The sequence below is a fragment of the Zonotrichia leucophrys genome, chromosome 3 (genome assembly GCF_028769735.1).
Source record: "Zonotrichia leucophrys gambelii isolate GWCS_2022_RI chromosome 3, RI_Zleu_2.0, whole genome shotgun sequence".
Taxonomy (NCBI): domain Eukaryota; kingdom Metazoa; phylum Chordata; class Aves; order Passeriformes; family Passerellidae; genus Zonotrichia; species Zonotrichia leucophrys.
This window is the reverse complement of record NC_088172.1, coordinates 15,418,088-15,443,588: the sequence shown is the minus strand read 5'-3', so window position 1 is coordinate 15,443,588 and position 25,501 is coordinate 15,418,088. Positions and strand designations below refer to the sequence as shown.

At 41.8% G+C, this 25,501-nt stretch overlaps 1 protein-coding gene across 1 annotated transcript; it reads right to left on the bottom strand.

Annotated features, from left to right (window-relative positions):
• Window positions 1-18,095: 18,095 nt before the first annotated feature.
• Window positions 18,096-25,258, bottom strand: TPBG (trophoblast glycoprotein). The gene is made up of 3 exons (XM_064706973.1): window positions 25,216-25,258; window positions 24,527-24,812; window positions 18,096-23,817 (listed from the first exon to the last, which is right to left on the bottom strand). Exons 1-3 carry the CDS (start codon window positions 25,256-25,258, stop codon window positions 22,542-22,544), a joined length of 1,605 nt encoding a protein of 534 aa, XP_064563043.1. The 3' UTR covers window positions 18,096-22,541.
• Between the last annotated feature and the right edge of the window lie 243 nt (window positions 25,259-25,501).

The window sequence follows — 25,501 nt, the reverse complement described above, 5'->3', positions numbered from 1 at the left end:
GTGCTCAAAGGAGAGAAAAAGTAGGTGAATAACCAGAATCAAAGTTGGAAGTGGTTGCTTCCCTTTGATAACACCCTACCCATCAGCAGATCTGGGCAAAGCAGCGGTTCCTGGCCCTTGCTGCCCTCCTGCAGCTGCTCTGGCAAGGCCCCCCAGGAGCTTGCCTTGCTTGGGCTGATGGCTCACACCCCAGCTATCCACAGCAGCACTGCAGGAACCTGCTGGGAAGCACTGCCCTGCTTGGGCTGATGGCTCACACCCCAGCTATCCACAGCAGCACTGCAGGAACCTGCTGGGAAGCACTGCCCTGCTTGGCATGGCCCCTTAGCTGTGCCTTGCCTCAGTGCAATGCCTCTCAGTACTGTGGAGCAGGCTGCTCATTCCAAACATCACTCTTTGGCTAAAAAAGAACTAGATAGGGTGGTATTTGCTACCCTTTGCCCATCCCTGAGCATGAGTATATGTGGCTACAGCTCTCTTCACAGAGAGCAGCAGGCATAAATCTCTCCCAGGATTTTTCCAGGGAAAGGCAGTAAGAAGCTCAGAGAAGAAGAGAAAGCAATTCTTATCTTCACTTGCTGTGCCTGTTGTACGGCACATGTGGAATGTGTTATGGAGATAGTTTATCAAGAGTGATTTGTTAATTGGATTCTGTTGATGATTGTTTGGATTGATTGGCCAGGTGGGTCAAAGCTGTGTCCTGACAGTCTCAGACAGTCACAGGTTTTTCTTTAGTATGTAATTTAGTATAGTATTAGTGTAATATAACCTAGCTTAATATAGCAATTGTGCAGCCTTCTGAATCTTGGAGTCAGAGCACATTATTCCCCATCTGGGGGATCACTGTTTCTGCTTTAGATATAGAGGATACAGCCTGAGTGCAGCTCCAAATGATACTTGGAGCTGAGTAAATTGTTCCAAGGCTACTGAATCAGAGTAGCTATATCTATCTCAGTTCAAACAATGAAATTCGGAGCATCACTCTCCTGGTGTCCTAGGTATTTTCTTCTGGTCACTTCCTCAGCTGTTGCTTATAATTTATGAGAGTATATGCTCTTTTGATTAATAATTCAGGAAATACATTTATTAGAGCATTAGGCTCCCAGAGGAGTTCAGATGCTCTCTCTCAAAGTCCCAGAGCAACCCAAAGAACTGTCTCAGGTCTACTCTCCTTTAACATCCACCCTAAAACTTAATACATTAATGATTTAAAGATTATAGAAATTTATTGCATATGCCATATTATCTTCAAATTTAGAGGGATCAAGTTTTTAAATTCATATTATTGAATTCCCAGTAATGGCATTTTTCTTTTTCTTTTACTATGGCTTTTTCTGACTTGTATTAGTTATATTGTAACTTTTGCCCAACGGCTGCTTTACCTTTGCTTTGATATTTTATTTAGTTAGTCTTTGAATCAATACACTGTTTATAAAACCAAAGGAACAAGGTAACTAGATTGTCCTCAGACTAAGTGGGAAGACAGTGAACAATTTCCAGGTAGCAATACATTTCTCATTTTGAATCTGAGTTTGTGATTCTTATCACACCAGTATCAAACAAAACTAGCTTTGCTACTCTTACAGGTTATTTTGAGGAATATAGTACTTTATCTTTTTGTAAAATGGATTTATTTCAAAATACATTCAAAATAACCAGTGGAAGGCAACACACCACCTAACAGAAAAATACTGCAGTAAGCAAGGCCCAGGGCTGCCCTAAGGTGCTTTCAAATTCCTCTACTGCCATGACACTTATTATTGAAAATGACTGAGTTCAGAGACTCTGGAGAAGAGATGTAAGGTCTCCAAAGTCCATTTCTTCAGTTAGAGGCACGGACAGGATAGAAACATGTTTGTATGTATCTCTGATAGATTTATTTAGTCTGAGATGGAGTAGAAGCACTACCCAAAATAAGGCTTTCCTGTGCCATGTCCTGCTCAGTTGCCACAGCAAATCTTTCCCTGAAAATTTCTGTCACTGGGGGGGAAATAGCAATGCCATCAGGAAGGGAGATTTATCATTTACTTTGAACACTACTGCATCGGCCTAATTGTAAATAGTGATAGTAAAACTTACGTGACTTTTCAGGAAAGATTAAATCCTTTTTTGGTTTTTTTTTCCTTTTTTTTTTTTTCTGAGAAAACACAATGTACGTGTTTTATGCTGCAGCAGCAGACTCACCTCACTCCTATGATGAGTATAGAAGAGTTAGAGGACATAAATGGAAATACACATGCTAAAGGGTCAATTGGCTCTGTCTGGTCCCAAAAGAGTGAGACGAATACTGTACAGGAAATCTCCTGCCGTTGCACCAGCAACAGCCCGTCCTCACTGCGTCACTGGCAGCAGGGCTCCCCTGGACTGGGATCAAGGATTCCCACTGTTGTGCTGTCTGGACCAGCCCTGTGCTGGGTTCTACAAACTTGTGGAGGAAATTAAAGGTGTGTTTTTGCGTATAAAAGGACAGAGAAGTACAAGGTGGATGGGGAACTGTGGGCCTCCAGCCAACATTATAGGGAGAGCAGAGTAAAATCTTCCTAAATCTTTGTTGAGTTTTCTCAACAAAACTAACTTAAATTTTTCCAACTTAAATTCTTTTCTAACTTCAATTTCCTGCAGCACCGAGTACCCTGGTTAATATTCATGCATATAAGAAATACCATCTATGCTACTTTTTAAGCTGAAGCAGTTCACTGTGCAGTGTACGAGCCAGGGCTGCTGCCTTGTTAGAAATGTGCAGGGGCACAGTGATAGGTCACACTAAATAAAGCTCTGTGGGTTTCTGTACTTGGGAGTACTATATGCTCTTATTGTCCATCACCATCTGCACCAGGAAACACATAAACTCACTATTTTTGTCCACATTCAAACTGGTCATAAATTTTTATAGCCTAGTTTACTGAACTTTCCCAAATGCTGCAAGCAGAATAATGAAGCACACCAGCTCATGTTTCAAATGCAGCTCACTTCAGCTAGCAATTCATCATGGGATCTTTTGCAAACCTCTTTTTGCAGGCCTCTTTTTGGTCTGCTCACAAGGCACACACCTTTGCTAAAGACTCCCATATGTTCTGGCTCAGAGGGATGCGATTTGGTGGGCTCTGCCCTGAAACGAGTGAATGTGCTCATTAAAAATGATTTCTGGTAAGAAATGGAGACAAGTGGCACTTAGAACATCTCCTTGTTGTGACCCTTCTTCTCCCTAAGGAGGTAGGATGTGCAAACATGGCTCAGAGTAATGATAACTTATTAGAAAGAATGAGCACAGGCTGGAGGCAGGGAAAGGATTTTTTGGATTTTGCTCTATTCAGTGTATATTTCTACATACTTGACTTGCCTAAGTGAAATTGTCTGATAATACTCAAAAATTTGCATTTCTGAGTATGCAAAAGGAATGGCCTTCAGCTAATCAAATCAATAAAATGCAGCATCTCTGTGGGTGGATTAAAATGCAATTAAAATGGGATTTCTCATTCAAAACTGTTCCTTTTAAATACATGTCTTCAGATGGTAAAATTCAGCATAAAGTTGGACAGGTTATAAAATTCTTTCCTCAGGAGGCTGGATTATGACATGGAACTAAATGTAAATAATAATTTTCTATTAGGCTACTGTCAGGGTTTCAGGCTGGCTCAATGCCAGTACCCCCATGCAAATATATGCTCCCTGGTGTCTGCTGTGAGATGTGACAAGGAATAGAGCAAGGCAGGCTCCACCTTAGGAATGAAGAAGAAAAAACTTTATTAACCTACAACTATATATAGAAAGAAACACACACAGAACTCAGAATTAAAACCTTCCAAAAATATTCCTCCTTCCCCCACCAAATTTCCAATACATCTACCCCTCAGATAATCAATTCTCAGTCCATCACCGCCCTTTAGATAATCAATTCTCAGTTCATCAAGGAGTGAGGAGTCCCTCTTGTGCCATAGGCTTCCCCAGGAAACACCGCTGAAACCTCATATGTTTCCTGTCACACGTGGCACTGCCCAGAGAACATCTGCCATTGTGACCTCTTCCTTCTATGCCCAGTGCTCTCACCCCTGCGCATGGACCAGAGCTGCTTCTAGGGTTGTCCTTTTAAGGATGCTTTGTCCCTTTCCAAAAAGAGCACAGTCTCACCTTCGGGACACCTGTCCCCCCCAGATTCACCCCCTGGGGCTAAGGGGTTTCAAGAACAGAGATCTTCTTCTTCTTCCCCAAAGACGAAGGGCACCATCAGCACCCTCCTCACCCATCGCCTCAGTTCACGTACTCCTTCACATAACATCACTGCACTCTCTTGGCTCTGAGCCATTGCCTCCCCCTAAGTAGAGTCTCTGTGTCACAGGAAAAAAATGGTTTTGTCCATGGCTATATAAGAAAAGTCCAGCCAAAGGCCACTCCATCACCTCCGCCCACCCAAGATTCTTCTCAACTTCTCCTGTGGCCCATTTCCTCTCATCTCATCTCTATCTCTCTTCTCATTCAACTCCAGGAGGATCAGCATCTAAGAAAAAGGTTAAAAATCTCTGGATTTGCCTGTCCAGAACTCCCATGTTGCCCTGCAGGGCACCTTCTCACCACACCTCCCCTTTCTACTTCTCGGCCGGCTGCACTATCAACTTCAAGGTGGCACAAGCACAGGCACAGGCTCTCTCTCTCTCTGTGTCTCTCCTGGAGGGGAGGGAGCTGCTCGATGCCTCTTGGTGCTCCTCCACCCTTCCATCCTCAGGGCCCTGGTCTACCCCACCAGGCCACATGCCTTCCCCTCCCCTGCCCAGGGGAGGTCTGAACTCTTCCTGACTGGAATTCAAGAGAGGATTTTCCTGCGAGTTCTCTGCTTTTAAACCCTCTGTGTTCTCAGAGGTGTATCCATGTCCTCAGTGGCCACACCAGGTGCCGATATTCAAATCTGAACACCTATTGGTTTGACCACAGCATCCCAAAAAACTCACTTCCTCTCAAATCAGGACAGGTATTTTTTTACTTTTACACCATGTTACTAGATTTGATTAACTTTTTCTAACAAAATTCAGTAAAGTTAATATTCTGTCACAGACCCTACCATAGAAAGTGGGGAAAATCATGCGCTGTATATGTTTAACTCTTTAAGTTCAGAGTTTACTGGCAAATTAATGAAGTTAATGTTTTCCTTACCACTAAGGTATATCAGATATTCTAAATGCTTGTTAGAATATGTCAAGTAGGCTCTACACTTGAAACATGAGGCTTTGTCTGTCTGGTAGTTGCAGATCTCAGTTTGAAACTCAGAGATGGCTGCATATGATGAAGCTGAAAAACATTTTTAACATAGCATTTATTCCTGTTTTAAATGGGAATTACTTTTCCTATGTATGTTATTGCTTTGAAATACTTCAGATTGTAGAAATGACCAAGGAAGTTGCTAACAAAAAGCCCTAAAGCATGATAATTACTGCTAACTTTCTCTGCTTCCCCCTTTCTTCACAGTGTGTTTCTTCCAGCAAAATACTGCAACAAAATGGAAAAGTTGAACCTTCCCCTCTGGAAGGCTTTTAAAAGGGAGGCTATAAATGTTTTATATTGCATCTCAGGGTATTATGCTGCTTCCCCAGGAGGCCAAGTGTTCAATAGGCAACCATCAAAGTGCTTTAGGTTAGTTACCTGCTTCCTCATTTACCTGCATGATCATGACATCCCTTACACCCACCACCAGTAATGAGTGGCAAGGAGAGCAATGTCTTTGGCTGTATGAACACCTCTCTTGGAGACAATTATACTTGCAAATGAAGTGATCTTTCTGTCACTGGTAGTTTTTCTACATCTCGTCACTGCTGATCAGCATGAAGAGCCTTTACAGAGAGCTCCCATTTCCATCTTAAGGGGCCTTTTTCCATGATTATTTTCTTTTCCAAAGAAAAAAATGTCATAAACATGTGAGCCTCCTCTTCTCCTTGAAGGTCCATAATTGACCCTCTCTCTTTACAGCCACAAAAATCCTAGTGGTTTTTCATCAAAATGGCCGAGGACATTGGGCATTGGTCAGGCATTAAAAGAAAATTACTTTAAAAAAAATTCCTGATTTTTTGTTAATCTTAATGTTTTGCCTCTGGCTGTACTGAGAGTGACACCATAGCTCTTCCTTGAGCAAAAGGAGAACTCTGAGTGAGCCTACAGAGTTATGTACTTTCCGCTTACCATGCAAATGGAGACATGTAGCAAGGAAGTCAACTCATGTGTCTGCCTAAAAATTCCATCTGGAAAAACCAGGACTGCCATGTTTCCATATGAAGCCAACAGGCAGCTTTCTATCTCATGTGAGACCTAACTGTGCAGCACAACCTCCAGACCCTGTTCCTTCTCACTTCTGCCTCATTAGGCTCTATGCTGATATTTTTGTCAAAATAATTACACTGCAGAGGGCTAGCACAGATTTTGGCCATGATATTTGCAGCCCATGACAGTCCATAAGGAACAGAATGGCCTTAAATGCATCATGGATACAGCTGTGATCATGGTAAGGAGAACCTTAACTGCTTGGAAAGTGACAGGTAAAAAGGTAATTTGATACTACTGTTCAAATTTTAATAGTATTTGTTAAACTTCTACAATTCTATTAACTTCTACTTCTATTAACATCTACAGCTACTAATGAGGACAGTTTCCATCTCTTAGAATTACCACCAGAAACTCCTCTGTCTGAATCTGAAGGTGACCTTTGTAACTGTAGAGGTGAGGTATTAATGAAAGTTAATTCATTAACTAATTAATGGAAGCTAATTATGCCAGAGCTTAAAAGGAGTTGTGGAACTACATATTGTGTTTGTATTACTGCATTAAACATTGTGCTGTGACTAGTGTAAACAAGCTTAGGTCACCAGACTAGAGGCAGTTCTTGCTGATGAAAAACGAAATGTGATAAATTTCTCCATCCCAGTATAATTTCTTTACTAAGGTTAGGTTTAATGAACAAACTTTGTATAAAATAAAACATATAGATGATTAATAACAGTTTCATATTACATGAATAAAATTATAGCGTTTATAGTTTCCTTTAATAATTACTTTGCAAATACTACCAGTGAAAAACTCAATGAGAATGCATTTTAATGGACTGTATTTTACAGTATGAAGTACAGTTTCACTGCTTAATAAAAGCATCTTTTTCTTGGATAATAAACAATGTAGAAATGGTGTGATCATTTTACTGAAGAAGGCCGACTTTAGCATTACTAAATAACTATACCAAAAATTGTGCTGATTGCCAATGCTCAACTGGAGTTGAGCTGTAGGGGAAAATAAAAGATTTTTCAAATATATTAATGGCAACAGGCAGTGTAAAAATAACATCAGCCCATTATAGAGTGAGGATGGTCACCCCACAAGCTCAGACACAGACAAGGCACAAGTGTTTAATTCATTCTTTGCCTCTGTCCTCAGCATGGATGATGGACCAAGAGGCTCTCAGTGCCCTGAGCTGGAGGTTCATGACTGGGAGAATGATCAACTAACAGCTGATCCTGAAACTGTGTGGGACCTGCTGCCCCGGCTAGATCCCTGCAAATCTATAGGATTCACCCAAGAATCTTCAAAGAATTGTCTGATGTCATCCTAAAGGCTCTCTCAATGATTTCAGAGCAGTCTTGGAAATCTGGAGAGGTCTCAGCTGACAGAAAGCTGTGGAGTGTATGATCTAGCAGCTCGCTGGAGCTATTGGACTGAACCAAACACTTCCCTCTCTGCATGAGGAAAAGTTCTTTCCCGAAGGTACTTTCCAGAAGGGACAGTTCTTGTCTTTCCAGGCCATGGAGGGCACACAGAGCCACTCTGTGACTACATACCATCACAATGCAATCACTATCTCACTTCACTGCAGATCTGCACATGGACCAGGCAAAGTCATTTGGCTTCAGACATTTAGGAAGCTGATGTCTCCATGGCCTTAAAAACCTGTGAGCATTCTCCAACCTTTCCTCTTTTCACCCCACAGATCTACAAGATCTGTGCCACAGATGTCCTGCTTAAGTGTTCAACCACTTCCTTCAAAAGACAGCAAAAACATGTGTCTATAGGAGCAAATCTGGGGTAAAACTCCAGCCAGAGGAAGGAATTGTCCAATGGAACAGCTTGGCAAGCAGGGGCTCGTAGTTGCTTGAATTAGTTTGCCTATTTCCTGAGCCAACAGGTAAAATAACTGCAAAATAGATTACATGTTCTCTAAGTCACAATGTCCTAGAACTATTTCAGTCCTTCCTAAAGGGCTGTATGTATAATTACACATATAAATGTGAAATATATATGGAAAGCAAATTTGTGTTATGATTTGATGAGCAAATCATATTAACTTTGGTGATGGAATTTTTAAGGATATTTACCTGCAGTACAAGATAAGTCTTGGGGTTTAGCAGGGCCTTTGGGTGATATAAAAGTCTAAAAATATGACATAAATCACACCATAAGAGAAGTGTACTAGTCTCCTTTTACTAATAAAGTCTAACTATTTGGTTTAGCAGCTCATTGCATTAACCATCTTTTCTAGTGATGAGTTTAAAAAATGATGAGAAAAATCACAATCTGCTCTCAGAACAGATGTAAGTCAATCACCTGTCTCTCCAAGCCTTTCTCTCAACTCATGTATTAAAAAGCATCATTGATGCAACACGATGAGAAGCAGAATATAGCTGAGCTATTTCAAGGAACCAGAGGCACAATGTCCAAAGAAAGCACATCTACTTCTTTTCCTTTGGAGCGAAGTCAAAATTTACAAGACAAATAAATGCTTTGGAAAGCTATCCTCTACCTCCTGCTGCAATGCGTTAAGGCTCTTTTCCTTGTAAAAACAATGCATTGCTTTGTGAATGAGTTGCTCAGAAGTTCAGGACATGCTTATTTTGCTGGCCAGGAAAATAAATAGTTCGCTCAGAGAAATCACCAGCTTGAAGTACTGGGTACACATTTCTGAGCTCTCAGCTACTTTCAGATACTACACATGCAGCTCCCACTGAAGCTGATTAATTACAACTCCATACACAGACAGACCTTGGGAACTTCAGCTCTTTTGAGAAGGATAATGTAAGGTGGCCAGCTGGAAGATACCAGAGGAATGGAGCAGGTGAGCACCTGCCATCCTCAAATGCCTGCTTACAAGGGCTGCTGTGTACTCAAAAGAGCTCAAGTTCCAGCAGAGGATAAATATTTGTTACAGCTAACAGACATCTTTGCATAAAATTAGCACAGTTGGAAGCATGTGAAAAAAAAATAAATGAAAGAGAAGCAGTGCAGTGTTTACATTACTTTGATACAAACACTTCAAAGCAAACTAGCCACAGTCCTCAGGACTGACTGGGCCATAGCATCCCTCAGAGGTTTCTGCAAATTCTCTTGCACAGACCTTTTTATCAATTTATTTATTAAAAGAAAGCTCATGATAAGGTTCATGGCTGGCCTCCTGCACAAGGAATTTGCTATGAGCACAGGTGCTGTGCTGAGGGACTGGGCACACCTGGCTGTCCCCAGAAAAGATGGCACAGACTTGGGCTTTGACAAGGAGCCCTGGGCAGGCACTGATGATATTCTGCTTGGATTCCAGCAGAAAACTTGCTCCTAGTCAAACCTAAATCATCTTAAATGATTTCATCCTCTTTCACTGCTGTCTTTTCACAACCTAATTCTTGTTCACTAAATAAGATGTCTCTTTTCATCTATTTCTGTATAAGAGATCTGTCCTGTGTTAATTTTTTGATATTCTTTTTAAGAATTGTTCTGGCAAAAAAGCAGATATCTTTCTGCTGTTGTTGCTGTAGCCTTGACAGAGGCAGTCTCTCTGGCAGAGAAAATTCTCTTCCAAAGGGTTCTGTATTGCCACAGCTAAAATTCTCATACACAAAGCAATGTACTTTAAGCCAGCTTGGGAATCTTTGCATTACACTGGAGTCTTTCCCCCAGTTAAGCATGCAGTGTTTAGCTGTTTTAAGAATTCTTAGGCCTGTCTCAAATTTCGTCATACAAAAATCTCTTTCCTGGCAAAGCCTTCTTATAATATTAAGTGCTTTTTACCCAAAGATAGTATTTAGCCCATGGTAAGTATTGAAGGAGGAGGCTCAGGCATTTCAGGGATTTGTTACGCTATTTCAAAAGAGCTGGTGGTGTTAAAGCAGCAAGTGTTATTGGAGAACTAAGAAAGGAAGTTAAGTGTATTAGTCTGTACAGCATTATCATTATTTATTTTTAGTAGCATTTGGATGCTCCTGACAGAGAATTGTGAACCAGTGTACCAGGCAATGTGGAAATACAGAATAGAGTTATAGGTGTGCCCTACTCCAAAAAGTTCACCAAAAAAATGTCCCTAGGTGGCCAAGAAGGCCAATGGCACCTGGCCTGGATCAGCAATGGTGTGGCCAGCAGGGCCAGGGCAGTCATTGTCCACTCTGTACTCTGCAATGGTGATGCCACAGCTCAAGTGCTGTGCCCAGGGCTGGGCCCCTCACTACGAGAAGGACATTGAGGTGCTGGAGTCCAGAGAAGGGCAAAGGAGCTGGAGAAGGGTCTGGAGTGCACATCCTGTGAGGAGTGGCTGAGGGAGCTGGGTGTGTTTAGCCTGGAGAACAGAAGATTCATGGGTGACCTTATAATTCTGTTTAACTCTCTGTGTAGTCAGGCAGCAGTCGGCCTCTTCTCTGAGGCAACCAGCAACAGGACAAGAGGAATTGGCCTCAAGCCACACTAAGGCAGATTCAGGTTGGACATGAGGAAGAAGTGCAAGTGTTGTCAGGCATAGAAATGCACTCCCCAGGGAAGCTGTAGAGTCACCATACCTGGAAATATTCAGGATATAACTGGACATGGCACTCAGTGCTATGGTTTAGTTGGCATGATGGTATTAAGTCAAAAGCTGGACTCAACAACCTTGGAAGTCTTTTCCAACCTTAGTGATTCTATGATTCTCTGATAGAATGTTTCTAAAAATATTGTTCCTAATGTAGGTAGAACACTTACCTATTCCTTTTTTAAAATACTTCATTGTTGAGTTATCATTTTGACCTCCACAAACTCCCCGTTTTTGCACTATCACAAGTCCTGCTTTGCATTATCCCCTAGTAAAATTAAAGTTTCAAATGAAATCAGGGTAATTACCCTGTCTTTTCCCTCCCTTTTTCAAAGGCAGCCCTCTCTGTTACTACTTTGTGCTAATGGGAAACTGGCAACTGATGGGCCAAAGAGAGCTATTTGAGTACCTGGCACAAATGACACCTTAGAACATTTTTTCTGTCACTGCTAGAACTCTGCCTCCCCAAGCAAATCTAAGTTATCACTGCCAAGAACAATTTATCCCCAGACCTTAAGGAAATACCTCTGAAGCTCCTTTTCTCCTTGGAGTGCTCCAGGTCACACTGGGGATCACCCATTTTGTGATTTTGGAATAAGGATGGAGGTCTAGTCCTCCTCTGTAATCAGCTTGGCTTATTTCTCTTTGCCAGTACAAAACAGTCACCAAGCCAGGATAACTGGCCACAAAAGGATTTACAGGCAGTGTGGAGAGACCAGATGCAGGAAGACCAAAGAGCCATTGCATGATGTCCTACATGACCTCCTTCACTACAGTGGGTCTGGAGACCCATGAGGTGCTGCTCTAATGGGAAGGCCTCTCTCCTTTAGAGCTCAGAAAATGGGCAATCCAGGACAAAAGCAATACTGGATCTTACACCACCTTTCACAGAAGTGCCCTCACTTCCCTATCACATTTGAAGATGGAGACCTTTTCACGTTAGAGAAGAAGGATGTGACACCTGCACAATGTACCTGCCATGGTGACACCCTCTCACAATGCACAAACACCCACTCTCCTGCTGACAAATTGGATCATCTCTTGGTAATTATCCTGTCGGTGTTTTGACAAGAAAATTCAAGAATATCCCAGTCCCTTGCTCTTTTTCTCTGAAGGCATAGCGTCAGAGAGATGCAGATTTTAAGGAGAAAAAAGTGTCAAAATATTGGCAGCATCCTCATGCTGAAGGAGCAATAAAAACAAAGTGAAGGCAAGGGAGTATTTTGTGCTAAACTATTCACCCAGGATAAGCTTCTGTCTGACTGTTTTACAAGTTACAGAATTCTAAGCTACTCAGAAGACTTAATAGATGCTAAAAATTGCCATGCTAGCCTGAACTATCATTCCTGTTATCAAAAGTGTTTATTGCAAAGCTTACTGCAATAATTAGTTCCAAACTAGTAGACTCTATTTCTTTTATCTAAAAAAGTAAACAAAATATAAATAGCTTTCAATTAGCATTATTTGCAAAAGCCTGCACATGAGTTAAAACTGAAATATTGTTTTCCAGCAAAAATAGCATGGCCTGTATATAAGAAACATGTGTTTTTGTAAATATAAAATATGCAAGAATTCTAAAATGTACTACGTAAATGGGCATGTATATATATATAAATGCATGTACATAAAAATATTGAAAATGCAAAAAATGTATTTTATTATTTGTGTCATTATGAGGTAAAGATATGAAGAGCAAAATGGTATGGACATGTTTCCCCTCATCCTTTAAAGACAGTAAGACCAATTCACAAGCTGACCAAGTTGCATGTGCATCTCCAACTCACCTTGTATTCTTCACTCACTTAACTGCAAAGCTCAGATCAGTACATGCTAAATTTTGGCTGATGTAGAAAAGATATTAAAACCAACTGTGAGCTGCAAATATTGTTTATCGGGAATGTAAGAGGATGGCATTCATGTCCTTTTAGCTGGATGGCTGGACACAGCTCAGTCAGAACAACACAGGCTACAGGAGAGGAGAGAGAGAAGAGAGGAGAAAAAAAAAAAAAGGAGAAAGAAGAGGGGAGAGAGGAAGGGAAGGTGAGAGAGGAAAGTTCACAGGGTACTATGATGCCCACGTTTGAGAGCTTTGCAGGATCCTTAGGGAGGGAGTTTATTAACTATGACGTACTTTAAAAACTTATTTAATTGGTAGGACCTTTACTCATTTTTTCACTGGTTCTAAGCAATCATTTTCCTGGGGGTTCCATCGTGGTACTGAATTTATGCATAGCTGACCTTCTATTTCCTGATGCAAAACATAATTTTAGGAGTATTTATCATATATCTTTGGAAAGATGAACTTCTAGGACTAAATTAAAGAGGAGAAGAATGTCCCTAACATTTTCTTCTAAATCAGACAAAAGGCTTATTGCGTGGGAGACAAAACTTTCTCCAAGCAGCAGGCTTTGCAAAAGAACTTAGTTGTCTGGAAATTAGGGAATATCATAAAGCAAACCCACTTTTAAGTGCAAGATGCTTTACTTTGCTTATGCCTTCTCTCAGAAACATAAGGCAAGACAGTGCATACAGTATCCCTCAACCAGTGTACACACTTCCCTTGGGAGGGAAGGAGAGAACAACAAGCACTTCATGCATTACTGGAAGGCACAGAGTGCTGTGTAAAAACTACGGGAAGAAAATGTATAGCACATTCTGGCACTGGTACTTTCTGGTGACCTAGATTAAATGTTAATGCACGAATTAGCTCTGGATCTAACAATATAAAACCCTGAATAAACCTAAATAACCTTAAATGTATCAAAAAAACTGTACTATCTTCTACTACTGCATCACTATTGCTGCCACATCCTTCTTCAGTAAGTATAAAAAGGACAGTCATTACAGGAGATTTTTGGCTCTACCACCTTCCTTTCTTAAGGAAGTTTGTTCTGTCAAAGGTTTTCCCTTTTCTACTTCTTCCTTTCACATGGCAGAATAATGGAAAATAAAATTGAGAGGGTCCTCAGTAGCATTGATGTACTATCCATTGATCTCCTTGTACTAAATATACCCTCTGCAAATTCATGTGCTTTCACTGTTGAACGTATAACAATAAATAAATATGTGAGGCAAATATATTTCTGCGACCAAAATTTCTTGAATTCTCATCAACAATAAGATCACTAACTATTATTATTTTGAGAGATGAGATTTATGTCTATTAATTTGATTTACATCAACCAGTTCTTGTTTACTTCAATTTTCCTTCTAAATCATGGACAGACATACAGGTTGTGAATTAGGGTATAACTTGTACACAAAAACCCCAGAACTGGACATGGTACTTCACACCTATATAAGAAACCTTTTGCATATACTATATTCTATATCAACTGCTAAATGCTAAGGATAGTTAGTTTGTATAGCTCTCTACAGTGACTAATACTCAGTTTTGAGTCCTTTCCTGCCAGTTAAAATGATTTTAGCTGGTGAAAGTACTAGTACCATCTACTCTAAGCTGGTGGACACTGCATCATCCGTGTGTGTTTGAAATAGGTCACTTCAATTCACGTTACTCAGTGTCATTTATCAAATCCTATCTGCTATCTCTGTAATTTTGATCAGAAAAATTGCTAAAACTACAAAATCTAGAGAGCTTTATTAAGAACAACAGTAACCCCTACTGGATTGTGATTGTCTCCCTGGAAACCTAGGAGAAAAAACCACCTTGCACTGCTTCGTGAAAAAGGCACAGTCCGCATAACTGTGATGAAGAACGAGTTATTTCTCTGCTTGCAATAAATTTCCGTGTCATCATTTCCTGGATTAAATTGGAAATCCTGCTGAATTTACTCTCGAGCTTGCTGAAAGACATCTGTTCCTCGCAAGCTCAAATTCAGAGCATTTGTTTTGTATTTACAGATAAGTTATGAAACCAGGCGTATGCCAGCTAGTTTTTTCTATGTTAAAATTACAAGTACTAGAATGTATTTCTCTATACGCATGAAAATAAAGGGACTTCACATATGAATAATAATATAAACAAATTACCACAAGCTGCTGAATGCATGTCCTAAACTCATCCGAGTCCTGTTGGAGCACATCAGAGTGGTGTGGAGCTGCAGGGAGGAGAAATCGGAGCAGAGGTAGCACAAGCTATTGTAACAGAAACCTCACGGACTCGTTAAACAGCATCTACATCAGCATCACAAATTCAGCATTCCAGCCCTTTCTGCACATCTAGCATTTCTGACAAATGAAGAATATGTTAGCTGAGCTATTTTCAGCGACATTTTACTATCTTGTCAGAAAAGTTCAAGCACTGCTTCTGCAAGTTTTTTTCAAGACTATCATCACAAAATAAGATCTCCCTGTTTGTCCCTGGAAATTGGAATCCGAGAGTTCCTCTGGGCTACCACAGAACTTTTTAATATGTTGAAAAGCTAAACATAAAGGGACTGACAGCAAAAGGGAAAACCTGAATGAAACACTGTCAACAAATATAACCTTAATAATAATCTGCTTAGTGATAAATATTGAGTATTTGATTTTATGCATGATTTGTTTCCTAGTTCTACCCTTGCTTATCAATGTGAAGTAATCAAGTTTGTAACCACAAAGTTGATAGATAAAAGTAATCTGAATTAGGGATGATTAAATAAGATAAGGAAGAGGAAACATATTCTGGATGGTGCTACAGAGATCTCAATTTGAGAAATTACAAAGAAAGCAGACTTTGGAATTTCAGGAGTTCTTACAAGTAAGTATTTATATTTTCTCTCATATACCTTTTCACATTGAAAATTGTTTCTTCTGCATTTTGTTCAATTTGCCTTAAAAAGAAAACAAGTGTAATTTTCCAAAAGGCATTCTAGAACTTTTGTAAATGAAGCCCCTTTAAGCTACTTTGAGAGAAGAACCCCAGACTGCAGACACTTTGGAAAACCTTGACCACTCAGCACCAGTTTTTGTTAACTTGCTGCTAATGGTCACAGTAGGTGTGCTGCAACATGAATTACGTCTTATGTGCTTCTCAGAAGCATTCCCCACTCCCTTTAGGCACTTAGGTTCCGTTTTCGATCTGTGGGGAAAAAAAAGCCCCTAAGCTAGCCAATAGAATGTCGGACAGGAGAGATGGTGTGTCTTGGATTTTACTCTTCTGTCTCTACTAATTTTACATTATGTAAATATATTTATACATGTATGTGTGTGTATGCAAAATGCTTCTGTGTACATGTAAAATAAAAATTCTTGTCTTCTAATGTTTAGGAATTCTTAGTCCTCTCCAGGCTAACTAAAGTACCCACCTCTGCAAAGATGGAACTAGAAAATCAGTACGGTAAAACCCCTGACTGAAATGTATTTAAATGTGTAACTATCTGTAGGATTCAGTTATTGCTTGTTCATGAGCTATTAATGAGAATTAATGAAGACACCTACCTGAAGAAGAAAACTGTTAATGCAATAGCTTCTTCTTTTTCTTTTTCCATCTTCAGAAGCAGCTTAAATTACTCAAATGCTCCAATGTGGTGTCAGTTCATGACTGCTTACAGCATTCTGGTAATAAATGTTACTTTCTTCTTATTTTGTTATTTCACTACCATTACTTGATGAAATATTCAGTGAATTATGTTGAAATGTCTATTTGACTTTTAATAATGACCATTTGGTAAAGGAGTTGTTTATTGTATCCATGCCCATGACATCACACAAAGCTACCCTGGGCTATGGTGCAGAAGGGAAATTCTACTGGAACAAATGGAACACCTGAAGCAGACTGTGGCCAGATCCTATGACAGTTCAGCTCTGTGATAAAACTTAGGACAGATCAATCTACCATGTGCAAAGCCAAACTTCCTTCTGTGTTAGCTCTTCTAAGAACTAGCAAAAAATAATAGCAAACAATTTAGACACAAAACTAAGTTATCAGCTGTAGCTCCTGGGACAACCCCAAAAGATTGTTCCTACCTAATAAAATTTTGGACATCTGTATTAGCTAAATATGAGAAGATAAACGGCCATTCTTCCCTTGGATTTCCATGAGGTTACAATAGAAACAATTTCATTAAAAGAAGTTGCAGGAATAAAAGTTTGTCAACTGAATGCTTTTTTGTACCACTCTGGTTTTCACCTGTTTTCTCTGTTCCAGCAGCATTTTTCCTTGACAGTTCCATCAGTAATAACAGTGCCTTTATACTTCACTATGTAAATATGTATTTGAAGACATTAAAACACAGTCTGATATGGTAATGAAGAAGATGAAAATACTTTCCTGTTACATTTAGAATCGGCACCTAACTTGAAAATTAATACCACATATATTCAAACCAAAAAAGGTATCAAATTGTGTCTGTAATAACAAAAACAATTGAAGCATAATCTCTTATATTCACTGGCCAAATTTCTCTCTAAGTAAATCAATCAGGCCAGCTATATGGACCTTGCTTTTTCATTATTCTATCATGCAAATTCATAGCCCAACCATCAATTTGGGCTAAAAGGAATACAACTACTTTTAGTACAGACCTCAATACCTGTAAGGATTTATAGTAATAAAATAAACAGAGTGAACATATAACATGTATAACCAATCTGGTAAATATTTTATTGGGGTTTTCCTCAAGAATATTTTTTAATTAGGAAACCAAACTTCAGTCAGAAAGTTACAGCTGTTTCTTGCACATCTAACATTTCTGTAACATTGAAACTTTCTAGAACACAAGATTTCTAGCATTTTCGTCACCGTATGTACTGAAATATTGCTAATTTATTCAGATGCTTTCATGCATAATTACTAGAAACACAAATCTGTTTTTCTGCTCGTCTACCATCAGATAGGAAAAGCTATCTTGTGAATACTTTGAAAAATGTAAGTAATTGCAAATATTAAATTATTAACTATACCACAGATATGCTGTCTAAAGTACTGGTTTAATTTCCTTAATAGTTTGCTTTTTCTATTTAGGCTAACATTGGGAATGCAAAGACTGATTTCAAGCTTTGCCTACGCAACAGATGACTTCTGGCATAGCAAGGTTTTCCAAGGATGTGACAACACATAAATTGTAACACAGTTGAGAAAGTGAAAGTCCTTTTTAAGGACATACTTATACTGCAAACCTGTATTCTTCCTTCTAAAGGCTTGGTGGGGTTTTTTCAGTGTGGGAGAGAAGTGCTGTTAGGTTTATTGTGTTGGTATAAAGCATCACTTTTCTGCTACTGCTGTATTGACTTGGGAAGCTAACAGAGTACACTTACTTCTGTATCACCAAAGGACCCTCAGCTCCCACGTGGTTTGCCTCTTTTCTGAGTGAAGTACCTAATGAGTGCTGCACTCTCCAAATGTTCTGCTTTCTATCTATCTCCCCTGTTTTTGTTTTTTTTTTTTTTTAAATTGGGCTTTTATTGTTTGATTTCAAGCCAAGGTCTTTTCCCCTTGTAAGCAGCATATTTGCAAAAAAAAAAAAAAAGAGGATTATTAAGTTATGAGCTTGATCTGGTCATTATTAAATCAGCAGGCACTGAATTAAATTCAATCTTCTATTATATTCCACAAGAAACTCACAGTGAAAACACCTTCACTGCAAATATTGTAAGATGGGACAGCACTTATTAACAAAATGTTTCTATTTATAGCAACAGGAAGAAATTTGAGCTGAACCTACAAAAATGACCAGAAAGTAATGGACAGATTCAATCAGGAATTGTTCCTATTCATAGCATTGTGACTTCCAATGCTGACCCATTACAAAGAGATATCTCTGTTTCCTTCACAAGCTTCTCCCTTACACTTTCTCTTATGGAATATAAATGTCATTTTGGAAGCTTGAAACCAAAACATTTTTCTTACCAAATGCTATTTTCCTTCATCATATGCTGAGAATGAATGGTTCTTCTTGAAAATTCAGCTGCTAAAGAGAAAGAGCATATCAAATTTTCATTCTGTCCACTTTGACAAAGGCTCTTTTCCACATTAAGGCTTAAAGAAAAATAAAGATGCTAAACCTCAATATATTGGTGCAGTCAGACTGATTTCTCTACCTGTGCAGATTCATGATACTCTTTTTAATGGATTTCTTGAGAGAATGAGGCAAAAAAGAAATTATGCAGATGCAGAAAGACTGGAGTATACCACAGGGAAAATGCTAGAAGAATAATGAGAGTTGAGATCCTAGTACAGTCATATTTTGAATAATTTGCCATGCCTGTTTTCAGTGACATCTCAGTCAACAACAGAATGCGGGTCTGAACAGACTGCTCTGCTTGCTGCCATGTCACTGGGGACTGTCACCAGTGCTGAAAAAGTAAATTACCCAGACTGAAAAGATTTGAAGCAGTTGTTGCAAAACTTCAAACTACTTTCTGGATGTCAGAATTACTGGCAATATTATGGCTTGGCAAAATAAGTATTATCTAGTAAAATAAAAATTATCTAATTTAAAGCTACCTTGGTGAGAGGTGGTTTGGGAGAATTTGTTTACCTGGCCACATCACTTATCCAAAGTGTTTTAATAAAATATATTAAAATTATGTTAATTCCTTTGTGCTATTTTTCTAAGAAAATTATGAGATTGCTACAACTAAAACTAGCTTTAACAAAGCAGCTAAACCTTGGAATAATTATCCTTTCTGCTTCTTAGCTGTGCAGCCATTTATGAAGATTTACCCAATACATTATAGTCTGGATGTTTTTCAGCGACAACTATGTTACACAGAACTTAGGGGATTTATGTATACAAAACACATTTTAGAGGTATTTAGAACTACATGTGTTTTATCAAAGAATGAATGAATAAGCTGCTCTGGAAATAGTCAATTGGAAGTAGTCAATTGGAATCCCAGGTGTCAAAGCAGAGTAGGATTATAAAATGTGCTTCAGAAGAAAGTTGAAACTAATTATTTTTTAGGTGTTTTGTTTTTAACCACGTTCTGAAGTAGTGTGGGAGCTACTTTTATGTGTCATCTGAGTACCACTGTTAATTATTTTGTAAAAGAAAAGCAAAACAAATTTCAAGCACTGTTTATGGAAGGGAATTTAAGATCAAATAATGCATTGTACAAAACACCAAAGCATTCACTGTTGGTCAAACACTGTAGGGGAACATCATCCAACACAACACTGACACATGCTAAATGTTACATCCTAATAAATACCATGTAAGCAAATAACAAAAATTGTTTTTAAGCAGCTGTCACCAGATCTCTAATAAATTTCTATTACATTGACTAAGATACAAAAATAATAGTAATAATAATCTTTAGAATAATATGTGCAGTAACAGTAACAACAGTTACACTTGCTCACTATACAAATACTTGCTCCATTGGTGAGAGACTGCAATGAAAGTCGTTGCCTGTCCTTACACAGCTCCACAAACCACATTAACACATCACGGATAATTGCTTTTACTGTAGTTAAAGTATCTGTTAACAAAACTCAGGAAATTGCCCGAGAAATGGCTTGGTTTGCACATATTTTCTCCATTGTATTACAGGAGCATCTTAAGCAAGGATGATGCTCTACTCCTTTTGGCACTGTACAGGTAAGTGTAAGTTGATAATCTCCAGGATAACGGATACAACGAAGCACACTGCGCAGCTACTGTAAATTCTTACATAACCTATCTGATGGACACCAAGTATGAAGGGTTTGCATAGTGGCAACAGTAACAGTTCTTCACACGGGGGTTTTCACGCTATCCTTAAAATATGGGCAGCTAATATTGAGACGGGCAGCCTGCTTTGTAAGAATTGACAAATTTAATTGATATGCCATTATCGAGATATTGCTCATACATTCAAATTACAGCAGGAAAATATGCTATCACTTATTCTACATTAATTGCAAAATATACTGATTTACAAAATGATAGTTGTACTTAATATCCATTCTTTTTTACTTTTAAGGGTAAATGCACATAAGTACATAAAAAAATCACTGCTGTTAAACAAATCCAATTTAAAGCAGTAGAAAATGAATCAAAAGCAAATTGTGCTACTTGCTTTCTCTGAAGTCGCAAGATGAGAAACACTTTTGAATAATACCAATGCCCAAAATAGATTATATTTCTTCTGATACTTTAAAGACTATTTTGTATTTGAGCTCTTACCAAATGTATACATCTATGAGAAAACTGTCACTTTCGAAAGCAAAAGGAATTAGCCAGCAATTCATAAAATTTCAGAGATGCTCAAGAGCTTCAAGTAACAGTGACCATGGAAAAAGCTCCACAGATAAACTGATATATATCAAGTCACATCACACTTTTACAGCTGGTGTATTTCTTTTCATTAAAAAAACATAAATACATTAGAAAAAGTGCACTAATTATTGGCAGCCACTGCAAGGTTCTTGCTAACCTTTCTATATGTGGTCAGAGTTGCATCTTAAATTAGGCATTCTGAAGGGTTCTTTTGCATGCTTTATCTATTTACAAGAAAATGCATTCCCAAGCAAGCAGCAAGCAACATACCATACTGAAGTGCACCTGTTAAATGCATAAATATAAGTGTAAAGTTCCATCAAGTTACTGGAAGTAGATCGCTACAGAACCTCACAAGTACCAAGACCTTAAAAAGGAAACAGCAATCTAATAACTGCTGTAGTGATGCATAAGCCTAGAGCTTCCTGACCGCACGACTGAGCTGCATTTAATTTAGTTCAGGACACACAAGTATGGTTTTTTATAATAAGCCATTCCATTCAGGTAAAATGTTCTTTAGCTTACGTACTCCACAATTTAATTTTGTTGTTTTTTTGTTTTTTAATTTGGTAGAGAAGACCTTACGAAAATTCTATTAGCTTGTACCTTCCCAGGAAGGCAGACCCTAGCATCTGTCCTGACATTATGCAAGTGCTTTCAGAGGGCAGTCTGAGGGGTTTGTGCCAAGTGAAACTGCTCCCGTCGTTTAATTCTCAGTGTAATTAAGCTCAGTGTAATTCTCCTAGCATATATCACAAAGTTGTCAAACATTTATGGCTCTAAGCTACACATTTGTATAAACTTTTATTCATATTACTACTTCAGGGCTATTACTTCGGAGATTATAGCAGTATTCACATTCTTAGATGTCCATACTTTTCTCATTTAACAGCAAACAACAGTTCTTGTAAGACTGTTTATTGAATCTAGCAGTTCAGACTGAGTTTAGATGGAGTTTAGATGCAGTTCATATAAAAAAATTCTTTCAAGTCACATAAACTGCAATCAAAAATAACTACAAAATAGTAAGAGACTTACTGAGATCATAAATTTCCTAACATGTAAAACTATACAGTATTTGTGCATGCTTGCTATTTGATTTCCTTCTGAAGAGCTGTTAAAAGGAGTTTGTTTGGTTTTTAAAATCTCAAGATAGTCTACGAAATGTAATCATCGCATCTCAATTCAGATATACAAGATCAAAACTGGCACAGAGGAACATAACATTTTTTTTTCCCAAAAAGTTGAGGCAGCTTTTGTTGAATGGCGTCTGCATCAGTAAACGTTTTATAAACTCTGGTGGCTTTGGATCATCAGAGAGAATCCTTTTTTTCTTTTGACAACTTGAAAAATTTCCCACAAGTGCAGACAGGTAAGGAGGAAAATAAGTAGCAGCTTGTTTCCTAGACACAGCTGAACGCCATGCTCAGCAGTTCAGTGTCTCAAAACAAAAATTAACTTGACATCACAGGGAGGCATATCCCTCTCAAGTTACAAGCATGTCTGAGACTTTTCAGCGGAGATGGAAGCAAGCACAAGGGTAAAGCATAAGTCTACTTTTCATGCATAGGTACTTTGCACTGCCCTGCATCCAGGGCATTTTGTCAGACATCCGAGTTGGAGCTGACGTTTGTTAACCTGGGGTCTGCATTGATCTCGTATCTGTAGTGGTAGCCCTCCATGTGATCCCTACAGGCATCTCTGATGTTGTGCATCCACTTTTTGATTCCTTTTCGGTTCAAGTACAAAACTAGGAGGAATATGGCCCCAATGAGAGCCAAGACTATCCCCAGGAAGACATATGAAGTCTGAAGCTGGGAGGGCAGGTCTATGGGCACGGAGCAGTTCAGGTCCGAGCCATTGATCTTCAGCAGGGCTTTGCCCAACATCTTGTCAGGGGAGGCACAGGTCAGGGCTTCTTTGCCCTCCACCTGGTCGCTCTCTTTAAGCCAGACCACCAGGTCCTCGATGGCACAGTCACAGACCCAGGCGTTGTGGCGCAGGACAATGTGCCGGAGCGCGGGCAGGCTGCGGAACTGGGCCAGGGTGCTGTTCCACAGAACGCTCAGGGAGTTATCGCTCAGGTTGAGGCTCTGCAGATGGCCCAGTCCCTGGAAAGAGACATTTCGCAGGCCCACCAGGGAGTTGTTGCTGAGGTCCAGCAGCCGCAGGGCCGGCAGGGCGGTGAACATGCCGGCGGGCAGCAGCAGCAGCCCGTTGTCGGCCAGCTCCAGGCGGCTGAGGTTGCGCAGGGCCCCGGATTGCAGCAGGGCGGCCAGGCTGAGCAGCACGCCGTGGTCGCGCAGGGCCCCGCGGAGAAGCAGCTCCTCCAGCGGGCTGCCGCCCTCCCCGAAGGCCTGCGGGCTGAAGGAGACCAGCGCGTTGCCGCTGAGGTCCAGCTGCCGCAGGGCGGGCAGGGCGAGGGAGCCGGCCTCCACGGTCCGCAGGTGGTTGCCACTGAGGTTGAGGGAAGCGAGGTCGGGCAGGCGCTGGGCGGGGAAGGCGCCGGCCGGCAGGTCGCTCAGGGGGTTGCCGGTGATGAAGAGGCTGCGCACGTAGGGCGGCAGGTCGGGGGGCACCGCCGTCAGGTTCCTGTTCACGCACTTCACCGTCCTGGCCGGCTCCGAGCACTCGCAGAGGGCCGGGCAGCCGCCGGGCTGTGCCGATCCGCAGCCCAGCAGGACGGGCAGCAGCAGCCCCAGGCAGAGCGCGCCGCGCCCCGGCATCGCGCCCGGCCCGGCCCCGCACGCAACTTTTCCCTTCGGGCGCCTCCGGCTCCGGGCGGCGCGGCGAGGCGGGGGCCGGCTCCGGGCAGCCCTTTCTTCGGGGGCAGGCGTTTCCCCTCGGGGGCTGGCTCCGCTCCGCTTCCCGCAGCGAGACCTGCGGCAGGGGAGGAAAGGGAGACGGCAGCGGCGGGCGGCGCGGCTCCTCTTGCCCGCGCCCACCCGCCCTCCCTCGGCCCGCGTCTCGCCCCCCGCCCCCGATAATACGCGGCTCTCCCGGGTGGCTCCGGCCCCGCGGCAGAGCGGGGGAACACGAGGAGGAACAAGTTTTCGCCCACTTCCAGCTCACGCCGCCACCTTCCCACCCGGCCGTCGACTCCACCGGCGGAGCGCGGAGAGGAAGAGGAGGGTCTGAGCCGCCACCGCCCACCGTGTCCCGCCGCTCCTCACCTGCCCTCCCTGCCCCGGGGCTCTTCCCCTCCGCTCCGCGCCGCGGCCGCTACAAACTCCCACCCCCAAAACCCAGCGCGGAGCGCAGCGGAGCCGAGCCCAGTCCCGGACCCCGTCCCTCACCTCCCGCCCCGCGTACAGCACAAACTCCGCCGCGGCTCGCCGCCGTCTGCCCCGAGCCCCGCCGCCAACTCCGCGCCCACCCTCGCCGCGCCTGGCCCTGCCTCCGCGGGCAGGAGAAACCAAGCGCCGCCCGGCCAGGGGGAGCCGCCGCCCGCGCCCCGCCCGGCTCCCGCCCGCCGCCCCCGCGCTCCAGCTCGGCCGCCGCCGCTGCCCGGCCCGGGAGCCCCGGGCGGCTCCGCTCGGCGTCCTGTGCCCCGCGGCCCCCGGGCCAGGTGCTGCTGCCGGAGACTCACCTTGCCGCCGAGCGGGGCCGCGCCATGTGCAGCCGCGCCGTGCGGGGCTTCAGCTCGGCTCGCCGGGCGCGGAGCGGGTCCCGCCCGCCTCTGGAAGCGAGAGCCCCGCGCTCCGCTCCCCGTCCCGCAGCGCCGTGCTTGTGCCTGCCCCGCCGCGGCTGCGGGGCGCCCTTCCCCGCGGTCTCCACGATGGGCGCGCTCAGGGCGGCGGCAGGATGGGGAATCCCGGCGGGTTTCGGGCGCCGGGGTGCCGAGCCGGCTGCTGGCGGCCGCTGCCCGCGCCCGCCTACCCAGGGATCGTGTTTCGGGAGAGGAGGGAACAACAGCAACCACAAAATACACCGAGTGAGCTCCAAAGCTAAAGCAAAAAAAACCCCTAAAAATCCACAAACAAATCCCAAGCCAAAATAACACCAAAACTACACTTAAACCCACCGGGAACTTTAGAGGTCCTGAAATATATAATAGTAGTGATTTTTAAGAAAAGAAATGAACCTGCAAATCGACAATTCAAGACTGAGATTTAAACTTTATTATGGTGAGGAAAAGCCTGTAAGTACCTGTCTGTGTGTGAAATGTTTAGCAGCTTCAGTCGCTGTGGCTGTCCCAGAACAGTCCTGGCAGGGCTGAACAACCCAGGTGTAACAAAATCTGGTTTGCAACCGAGTAACTCCCTTACCTTAACCTACAGTGGGGGTATTTGAGGAAGTCGTGAATGGTGTGCGCTGCCATGTGGACTGTATTTAGCCACTGGTCCCTAGAAAGTGATTCAGATCATTAAATAACACCTAATTAACACAAAAGATTCACCAGTGTATACAAATAACCAGTTTCAGCAATGTGAAACAGAAAGTTTTGAGGCGATGACTCCTTTGGGCTTTCCTTATCCTTCTGTTGACTGCCTACACAAGATTTCCTTCTCCCCGTATGTCAGACTTACACTCCTTCTGCTTTCCTGATAAACTATGTTCCTTT

Coding starts and splice junctions, on each gene's coding strand:
- TPBG (XM_064706973.1), bottom strand. CDS start 25,258: ATGGCAGCGCACACCATTCACGACTTCCTCAAATACCCCCACT. Junction 24,813..25,215: donor CTTCCTCAAATACCCCCACT/GTAGGTTAAGGT, acceptor ATCCCTGGGTAG/GCGGGCGCGGGCAGCGGCCG. Junction 23,818..24,526: donor CGGCCCCGCTCGGCGGCAAG/GTGAGTCTCCGG, acceptor CCCCTGCCGCAG/GTCTCGCTGCGGGAAGCGGA.